The 10,535-nt window shown below is 38.0% G+C and overlaps 1 protein-coding gene across 1 annotated transcript in view; it reads left to right on the top strand.

The window, feature by feature from the left end:
- The window catches only part of LOC127360319 (prolyl 4-hydroxylase subunit alpha-1), a 17,501-nt gene continuing 6,966 nt past the window's right edge, over positions 1 to 10,535 (top strand). The window contains exons 1-15 of the mRNA XM_051394708.1: positions 1 to 27; positions 2,374 to 2,454; positions 2,729 to 2,825; positions 2,938 to 3,089; positions 3,342 to 3,479; positions 3,888 to 4,142; positions 4,530 to 4,714; positions 4,790 to 4,966; positions 5,940 to 6,010; positions 7,748 to 7,813; positions 8,475 to 8,574; positions 9,168 to 9,221; positions 9,761 to 9,826; positions 9,953 to 10,021; positions 10,413 to 10,509. Of these exons, the coding sequence (XP_051250668.1) occupies positions 2,379 to 2,454; positions 2,729 to 2,825; positions 2,938 to 3,089; positions 3,342 to 3,479; positions 3,888 to 4,142; positions 4,530 to 4,714; positions 4,790 to 4,966; positions 5,940 to 6,010; positions 7,748 to 7,813; positions 8,475 to 8,574; positions 9,168 to 9,221; positions 9,761 to 9,826; positions 9,953 to 10,021; positions 10,413 to 10,509 (1,603 nt within the window). The 5' untranslated portion in view covers positions 1 to 27; positions 2,374 to 2,378. The remainder of the gene's footprint in view (positions 28 to 2,373; positions 2,455 to 2,728; positions 2,826 to 2,937; positions 3,090 to 3,341; positions 3,480 to 3,887; positions 4,143 to 4,529; positions 4,715 to 4,789; positions 4,967 to 5,939; positions 6,011 to 7,747; positions 7,814 to 8,474; positions 8,575 to 9,167; positions 9,222 to 9,760; positions 9,827 to 9,952; positions 10,022 to 10,412; positions 10,510 to 10,535) is intronic.

Genomic DNA, 10,535 nt, shown 5'->3' with positions numbered 1-10,535 from the left:
TTGAAACCGAAGAGCGATTTAAAAACGGTACAAACTCTCCCGTCGTCTCTGTTTGTGTCCGGTCAGTACCGGGAAAACCAACCGGGAACTCTTTATTATTCTTACTCTGTTTTATCTGGAAGATCCCCCCCCCCGGTTTACTTCAGAGGGTCATAAAACAGACCGATCCGGTACCGGTAGTTTATTATTTTATGGTAACGGTAGTTAATCATTTCCACTGTCATCTGTTAACGTTATCTGTTAACGTTGTCTGTTAACGTTAACCGTTAACGTTATCTGTTAACGTTATCTGTTAACGTTATCTGTTAACCGTTAACCGTTAAGAGCAATAAGAGCTCCGGTAGGTTCAGGCGGGTTGTGTTAGGACACTGTCTGCTCTCATATTCAGTGTTTGTAGTTTATAATGAGATAAAACAGCAGTGAACACTAATGAGCCAAATATACTAACAACATATATATTATATTATTATATTATAATATTATATTATTATATTATTATTATTATTATTATTATTATATTATATTATTATTATTATATTATATTATTATATTATTATATTATATTATTATATGATATTACATTATTATATTATATTATTATATTATTACATTATTATATTATTACATTATATTATATTATTATTATTATTATTATATTATATTATTATATTATTATTATATTATTACATTATATTATATTATTACATTTTATTATATTATTATATTATATTATTATATTATTACATTATATTATATTATTATATTATTATTATATTATTACATTATATTATTATATTTTATTATATTATTATATTATATTATTGTATTATTACATTATATTATTATATTATTACATTATTATATTATTATATCATTATATCATATTATATTATTACATTATAATATTATATTATTATAATATATTATTATTATTATTATTATTATATTATTACATTATATTATTACATTATATTACATTATTATATTATTATTATTATATTATATTATTACATTATATTATTATATTATTACATTATATTACATTATTATATTATTATATTATATTATTACATTATTATATTATATTATTATATTATATTATTACATTATTATATTATATTATTATATTATATTATTATTACATTATTACATTATATTATATTATTACATTATATTATTACATTATATTATATTATTACATTATTACATTATATTATATTATTACATTATTACATTTTATTATTATATTATTGCATTATATTATTACATTATATGTCTGTAATATGGAAGCACTTTAATGCCAGTAAAATAAAACATGATGTAAATTATTAGTTTAAATAGATATCATAATCATGTCTTATCTCATTATTGTAATTAATTATCTTGAAAATTATAGAGAATAACAACTGTTTATAGCATAATTATACTAATAATCTTGTAATTACAACTTTTATCTCATAATGTTGACTTAAGATTAATTTTTTAAATTATTATTAAGTTCTTATGTTTTTTATTTTACTGGCAGAAATGTGCTTCCATAGTTTAATACATAATATTAAACAAAATGTGCATACATCATTTAAAACTGTTATAAAAACTAATGAAAAACACTGAAAATATAGGATTTTATCTCCACTCTCTAACTACAATTCAGCATTAAATATAACGATTAGATTCAGTCATCTGACTTTGTTTGTATTATTCTAACTTTTATTTCTAATTTAGACATAAACTTTTCTTTCCATTGAAAATGTATAATATGTTAATTACACAATCATATGTATATATATATATATATGCATATATGTTTCATCAGGTTTTCTCATTTCAAAATGAAACTCTGTTGGCTTTAAAGTTCCCTGAGCCCTCACAATATTTAATTAAAATAATTTTAACCTCTGAAAATAAATCTCAATTTATATTTAAATGATGAAATACCACCTGTTTACCACCCTGTGATAGAGTGCTATAAGTGAGTATATTTAACATAAAATTACATTTGAACTGCTGTAAACACACTAATACTGCATTTATTTATAGCGCACTAACCACTAACTTTATCAAGATAACGGCTCTTTAAGAGCTAAAGGTGCTAAAACTATAAAAACTATAAAAAGCAGCAGAATATGAGTGAACATTAAACATGAAACAGAATCATAATGAACTTTGTGGCCTTTAATTTACACACTTTGATTAATAAACATGAGAAACAACGAGTTGCTGACCCATGATGGACCGTCCTACAGCTCACTTACATTATAATATTATATAACACATATATATTATCATATATAGTATATATGTATGAATCTTCTCATATTTATATCTTTACATTTCTCATAGTTTCAGCTTTAATCACACTTTGCCTTGTAGGTCGGATGTCTTCCTGCTGCTGCTTGTTGATCCTCCTCTTCTCCTGCTCCTCCGCCCACAATGACTTCTACACCTCCATCGGTGAGTAGATGTTCCTCTTCCCGCTCTGTGAACTTTAATCTTCTTAAATCAACCTAAAATACAACCGTTCTTGTTTTTAAGGGCTCAGTTCCCCCAAATTAAAAACGTCCATTCGCCTCCTTTGTGTTTGTCTGGAGGCAAAAATCTCCAAACCACCAGAATTCAAATCAAAGAGGATTTCTCCCGACTGACTTCAGTGAACGTCCGACAGTTTCCCTCAACGACTTCCCAGATGGTTCTGTGTAACAAACCGTGTGTGTGTGCTCTGTCTCAGGTCACATGACTGACCTGCTGTTCACAGAGAAGGACCTGGTCACCTCCCTGAAGGACTACATCCGAGCAGAGGAGAGCAAACTGGAGCAGATTAAAAAGTAAGACGTCTCACTGTTAACGGTTGCTATGGTGACGAACACCATGCAGTGTACAGTGTATGTGAACGCGGTGTGTGTGTGTGTGTGTGTGTGTGTGTGTGTGTGTGTTCAGATGGGCGGACAAACTGGACGTCCTCTCTGCGGCGGCCACTCAGGACCCCGAGGGATTCCTGGGACACCCGGTGAACGCCTTCAAACTGATGAAGAGACTCAACACAGAGTGGGGGGAGCTGGAGAGCCTGGTGCTCACTGACATGTCTGATGGTACACACACACACACACACACACACACACTCATTAAACTGTAGTTAACAGCGCCACCAGTGGCCGTTGTAAAATAACTGACAATCATATTTAGAATAACGTTTCTATCTGAAACTAGCTCGCTGTTTACAAATCAGCCAACACCACGAAGCGACCGACGCCAGAGCCACACGGCGCATTTATTTCTTGTTTTATGTCCGTCATCCAGTGACACTGACTCCTCTGTGTGTTCTTCTTCTGTGGTGCGTTCAGTGTTCATCTCTAACCTCACCATCCAGAGGCAGCACTTCCCCAACGACGACGACCAGACCGGCGCCGCCAAAGCTCTGATGAGGCTGCTGGACACCTACAAGCTGGACACCAACACCATCTCCACCGGACAGCTACCAGGTCGGCATAACAATACGTACTCTTTAAGTACTCTTTAAATACTCTTAAGTATTCTTTAAGTACTCTTTAAATACTCTTTAAATACTCTTAAGTATTCTTTAAGCACTCTTTAAGTATTCTTTAAGCACTCTTTAAGTACTCTTTAAGTACTCTTTAAGTATTCTTTAAGTACTCTTTTAAGTATTTTTTAAGTACTCTTTAAGTATTCTTTAAGTATTCTTTAAGTACTCTTTAAGTACTCTTTAAGTATTCTTTAAGTACTCTTTTAGTACTCTTTAAGTATTCTTTAAGTACTCTTTAAGTATTCTTTAAGTACTCTTTAAGTACTCTTTAAGTATTCTTTAAGTACTCTTTAAGTACTCCAGTAGTAATTTAAGGGAGTTTTCTCCCCCCGTCTCGCCTGCTCAGGCTCTTCCTTGGCGGCCTCACACCGGAGCGTTCTGACGGTGGACGACTGCTACGACCTCGGGAAGGTGGCGTACTCGGAGGCGGACTACTACCACACGGAGCTGTGGATGGTTCAGGCCCTGAAGCAGTTGGATCAGGGGGAGAAGTCCGGCACCGTGGACGCCGTCAACATCCTGGACTACCTGAGCTACTCCGTCTACCAGCAGGGGGAGCTGGAGAGAGCGCTGGACTTCACCAAGAGGCTGCTGGAGCTCGGTCAGTAACCTATGATTGTACTAAACTATGCTCACATCAGAGAGTTACATTATGGTCCATGTATTGGAGGGAAACTACTTCAGACGGTCATTGACTCTAATTTTGAGTTCAAACTGTATTTTGAACGTATTTTTGTGATTTTACCATCAAGACTAAAAGATGTGAGGAAAGGTGAAAGGCACAAAATGGCTGCCTGTGGGAGAGAATATCCGGTAACCTTTCCCTGACGGTTTCAGGAGCAGGTTGATTATCAATGTACAGAAGAGGTGAAACACGTTTACGCTGCTCATGGAAAATAAAACTGAAACCTTCTCTCACTGTTTGATTTCATATCAGAGGACCTCACGTTGTCTTACTGAACATATTAACTTCATCTGACCCGGTTAGACCCGACACACCAACGAGCCAACGGGAACCTGAAGTACTTTGAGTATCAGCTGGCGAAACAGCAGAAGGCGGAGGAGAGAGGGGAGGAGGAGGAGGAGGCGAAGCAGAAGAAGAGTCAGCCCGACGATTACCTGCCAGAGAGGAAGAAGTACGAGCAGCTGTGCCGCGGCGAGGGCCTCCGGATGGTGAGGACCGAGACGCCTGAAATACTCACATCTGTTACACGTCTCCGAACTCACGCTGCTCGTCTTTTCTGTCAGACTCCTCGAAGGCAGAGCCGCCTCTTCTGCCGTTACTACGACAACCATCGCCACCCGAAATACGTGATCGCCCCGGTGAAGCAGGAAGACGAGTGGGACCGGCCCCGCATCGTCCGATACCACGACATCGTGTCGGACAAGGAGATGGAGAAGGTCAAAGAGCTGGCCAAACCCAGGGTGAGTCCAAATGTACACTCACAGTCCCTAAAGAACCCGGTTCGGTTCTGTTAAAGGTTCCCTGTGGAGTTCTTAGCAGTCTGTTAGAAGCTAACGTTAGAAGATCTGCCAGCAACAGTTGTTTCAGTAAACAGTTGAAATACTTCAGGGAACCTTTAACATGCAGCACTGTGGCATGCTCACAGTTAATGTGTCCTTTGTCCTGTGTTGTGAGTGGGGGGGGGGCTTTCATACTGACAACAGCACTGCAGCTAAACATCATGAGGGTCTGTGTTAGCGGGGGCAGTTCCCCTCATTACCCCACCACCTTGAGCAAGGCTCTTAAAGCCGCTGACAACAGAGCTAACGTTACACTTAGTGCTACACGATGGAAGAGGACGTCAGTCTGCTGCTGGTGGTGGGAAACATTCACACATTAACAGAACAAACATTTAACTGGGATTACAAGAAGAGTACTTTTACTCAAGTACTATACAAGTACTAGTTGTACTCCACTACATTAATCTGACTGCTGTAGGTTCATGATGAGTTTATAGAATACAAACCACTGGGGAACTCCTGAGCTGGCTAACATATCCACTCAGATAGCAACCACACTGACATTAAACAATAAAGTAACCTGCAGATGAGGAGGCAGCCAGATCAGCCCTGGACTCTGGATGAAGATACATAGAGACACCATCAACTACATCATAACTGATTAATACTAAACATTATACAGAAAATGCCTCGTCCACGTACATATATCTGATTGATAGACATCTGATTGATAGACATACATCTGATTGATTGACATATATCTGATTGATAGACATATATTTGTGCATTGTAGAGTTGGTACTTGAGTAACTTGTACTCCTTCCACCACTGATGGTGTGTTGAGTGTTGACTCCGGGGGTGTTGTGGTGAACATATGAAGCGCACTCAGTATAAATGAGTGTGCCGTGTAACTGTCGGCCGATTGGCTCCACAGCTGCGTCGAGCCACCATCTCCAACCCCGTAACCGGTGTGCTGGAGACGGCCCACTACCGCATCAGTAAGAGGTAAGAGCCGTCTGAGCAGGAGGGACGTCTGCTGGGTCTGTCCCACCCTCCTGCTGCCCTCCCCCCTCTGTGTCCCCCGTCTGTGTCGGCTGTCCTGACAAGAGCAGAAGTAGAAAATGTTTACTCGAGTGCTGCCGAGTATTTTCCAGGAAGCCTTAAGGAGTCTAAAAATCTAATAATCTGAATTTTATGCTTTAAAAACTCTTTAAAAGTCTTAAAAGGTGACAGATAAATAAAATTACTTGTATAAAGTTGTCATTTAAATGTGTTTTTGGGATAAATTAGAATTGATTATGCTTCAACAAACTGAAACCGATACAGAACCAATACTAATTTAACTTAATATCCTTTGTACTTCTTTATCCAGTACGGATGTAAAATAGGTGTTAAATGATATTCTTAATGGTCTGAAAAGGTCTTAAATTGAACCCGTTGAAACCTTTTACTCCACATCTACATTTATCTGACGGCTTTAGTTTAAATTGTTTTATTTTACCTTTATTTAAGTCCTATTGAGATCAAAAAGCTGTTTCACAAGAGAGACCTGTCCGAGGTAGCAGCGGTACACAATCACAACATATTAAAATACATGTTATACAGAACAATTCACACTAAAACACTTTAATTTATAATATTTAATTAATCAGTGGGTATAAATGTGTATTCAGATAATTGAATGCCCGAGGTGCATAGTGAGAAAGTCTTACCCAGATCTGTAAAGACCATACACAGTTTATATAGCGGACATAGAGCTTCCAGGAAGTGTCTTAAACCTGCGTTGTAATGGCCAGCAGGGGGCGCTCCATTGGCTGCAATAACACACTGATTATTATTATTTAATTACAGCTGAAACCATCAGTCCATTCATCAATTAGTCCACAGAACATCTGTTTGAAGTCATTTCATGGTTCCACTGATAATTTCTGACCAAACATCTTTAATTTATACAGACGTATCGACCTGAGCCAACCTGAAGGGCTCGTTTTAGAGGTTTTGGAGATTATCAGACGTTCTGCTCTTGCCAAGAAACAAGCTGCTTGTTTCTTCTGTGTGAGGGAGGAAAGAGTCAAAGACGTCTGTTTGAGTCTCGAGAGGCAGCAGGAGATTCTCTTAATGCTTTTCTTTATTTCTGCTTTTATTTCAGAGCCTGTATTTATCAAACTGTTCTTATTAAATCCTTCAAACAAATATGAATTCCATTGTTTATTATTTACTTATGATAAATAACACATTAGTAAAAGCAACAGGTTTCATTCAAAAGTTTTTATTTTATATTTTATCAAAAGTTTAAATTATGAGATTAAAAAGTCGTCCAACAGCGTGGGAGAAGCAGTGATTGTTAAGGTGGAACTGCTTTATTCAGTGTGTTTAAGGTGGAACTGCTTTATTCAGTGTGTTTAGTGGTTTTAATCAGCGGGTCTGTTTGTGTTGGAGAGGAGGAGACCTCTGTGGATCATTGGGCTCCCAGTAGAAACCTCCTGAACCATGAACACTGAAGGAATCCTAACCGGGAGAAGCTGACTGCAATGACGCCAATGGTGGTGAAGACTACAACTCCCATGATCCCACGCTGCTTCACATAAAGTCAATGAAGTTTTATAAATACAGGCTTTAAGTAGAAGCTCCTGTTGCCTCCTGCAGCATCTCTGTGTCAGCTAGTGACCTGTCTCTCTCTCTGTCTCTCTCTCTCTGTCTCTCTCTCTGTGTAACTATAATGTGATTGGTGAGCTAGCTCAGACGTGCCACGGTGCATGACCCTCAGACAGGCAAACTGACCACGGCCCATTACAGAGTCTCCAAGAGGTAAGAGCTGGACGGCAGCGTCACACAGAGACGTCACCAGATCATCAAAGGTTAAAGAGAAAGTCAAATATTTTAATAATATACTAAATATTTCTCTCTGAAGTTGTGAAACACTGGATATTTTTAACTCTTCAGGCCAATAAAGATCAGTGATTAAATGGTTTATAACACTATGATGGAGCAGATTAACACTCAGTTTATTAGGTACACCGGACTGAAGCTACTCTAATACACTGAACCTTTTCTATCAGCCAGTAAACCGACTATATTACCGACTATAAATCTGGTTTTACAGTGTAATCTAAAGAAAGTGCAGTAAGTCTATATGTCAGCACTTTTAAAGTTTTCTTACACTACTTAAAATCCAGAGGGCTTTGTGACCCCCCTGTGAAGCTTTGGCGACCCCTAGTTGAGGCCCCGACCCTCAGGTTGGGAACCACTGCTCTAATTCAATAATAATAAATCCGCCTTTTGACCTTCATCATAACATTCACACAGTCTTTAACATCAGACGTTCCTCTGGATCTCTCTCTTTCTGTTTCCTCCTCACCCTGTTTTACTTTTGTTAACTCGTCACAGTTCAATGACTTCATCTTCATACTGACACACTTTGCTCCTCCTCCTCCTCCTCCTCCTCCTCCTCCTCCTCCTCCTCTCTCAGCGCCTGGCTCGGAGCGTTTGAACATCCGGTGGTGGACAAGATCAACCAGAGGATCGAGGACATCACCGGTCTGGACGTCACCACGGCGGAGGACCTGCAGGTAACGCTCACCGCGGTTTCTACAGGAGCCTGGAGCGGACAAACCGAACACTGGCTCGTGATGTGGTGTTCTCACCCGTTCTCATTCCCAGGTCGTCAGTTATAGACGCGAGAGGTGTTCAGTTAGCCGTAATCTGAAGCCAGTAGATGCCAGTAAATCCTACACACTGCTCCTTTAAATCATTCACTGCCAGACACAAATGGGTCCTAATGTTTATAAAAAGATCTAAATTATCTTCAGTGCTGTTCATGGATCAAAAAAGTTCAACACATTTCAGTTCGTACAATAACGTTTTTGTGGTTCAGATCCAGTTTCCTGAAGAGAGGAAGTAAAAACAGACGGCACAGAGCTGATTGGCTCTCATGTTTTCTGTGTAACTGTAATATTTAAGATTACAGACAAACATAAAGTCTCTGGTTGATAACAACAATAAACTTTATTTAAGTATCCAAATGTGGTCTAAAAACTAACTCTTTATATTATACTGTGTTATATATAATATATATATATATATATTACTGTGTTATATATAATCTATTCTGATTCTGATTCAGGCTCAAACTTTAATGTGGTAACGTTTATATTTCATGCAGGTGGCGAACTACGGAGTCGGAGGACAGTACGAACCTCACTTTGACTTTGGGCGGGTAAATAAAGTTTTCTTCTTCTTGGTTGGAGGAACACAAAGAGCCAGAAGTATGTGGACACCTGAACACTGCAACAGCATTAGTTCTAACTAAGATTTATTATTTATTTATTATTTATATGGTGTTTGATGCATATTTGCATAAATTACAAAATAAAAGGTGGAAATATTCTACTTTACTTCGTCATATATCAAAACATTTAAGTAATAAAATAAATGTTTTGGTGTTTTAGTTGTCAGATTAATCTATAATAAAATATTATTAGCAGCAGTAATACTATTACTTATTAACAGTATAGAACATAAGTTTGTACCAATAATCACAGTTTGTATAAAGTATAGTGATATAGCTCACATTAATAAGATCCTTTACTTTGTTACTCACTATTCAATGTTGGAAATAATCATATTTATTGACTGTCAAACATTATGCAAATAAATTGTCCCTACAAACACAAAACGACCACCGGCTGATATTTCCTTCCTGTTTACGTTTCCTTCCTGTTTATCAGTGTAATCGTTGTTGTTTTGTATTTTCAGAAAGACGAACCAGACGCTTTCGAAGAGTTGGGGACAGGAAACAGAATCGCCACCTGGCTGCTTTACGTCAGTATGAATCCCTGTGTGTTGATCTTATTTTGAAAGTGTCTGTGTGTTGATCTTATTTTGAAAGTGTCTGTGTGCTGCTGAAGTTGGGCTTGTGATGGATGAACTGTGTCCTTCATGCTGCAGATGAGTGATGTGCAGGCAGGGGGCGCCACAGTCTTCACTGATGTAGGAGCTGCTGTCTGGCCCAAAAAGGTACAGTGCTGCTTTAAAAGGTCTCTAACTTTTTCTTTTTTCCTTTTTTATTTTCTCCTTTTCATGTTTTATATTTTTATATTTTAATATTTGTATGCAGTTGTTCGGTATCTTGTGTTGTTTGTGTTAAAGTCAGTATCAGTGTTTGTATGTCCTCTGTCTGTGAGTCTCCTGTCCTCCAGTATCTGTCCAACAGAGACAGGAAGTCCTGTTTTATACTAACTGCTGTTAGCAGCTAAGCTAACTGACCAGGAGCCAAACCCGGCAAGAAAACCACCTCGATGCTGGATTCCCTGTCGGTCTCTGAGATTGTGTTTGGTCCCGGGTCCGGCTTCCTGTTTAACTAGGTAAATATGAGGAAGCAAACAGAACTTCCTGTCTGTGTCACCAGGGGACGGCGGTGTTCTGGTACAATCTGTACCCCAGTGGAGAAGGAGACTATCGGACCCGACACGCTGCCTGTCCGGTTCTGGTCGGCAACAAGTGGGGTGAGTTCACAGCACGATGCATAAAC

Source organism: Dicentrarchus labrax, unplaced genomic scaffold (genome assembly GCF_905237075.1).
Source record: "Dicentrarchus labrax unplaced genomic scaffold, dlabrax2021, whole genome shotgun sequence".
In the NCBI taxonomy this organism is placed as follows: domain Eukaryota; kingdom Metazoa; phylum Chordata; class Actinopteri; family Moronidae; genus Dicentrarchus; species Dicentrarchus labrax.
Note: the sequence above shows the minus strand (reverse complement) of the source record. Positions and strands in the feature narration are given on the sequence as shown.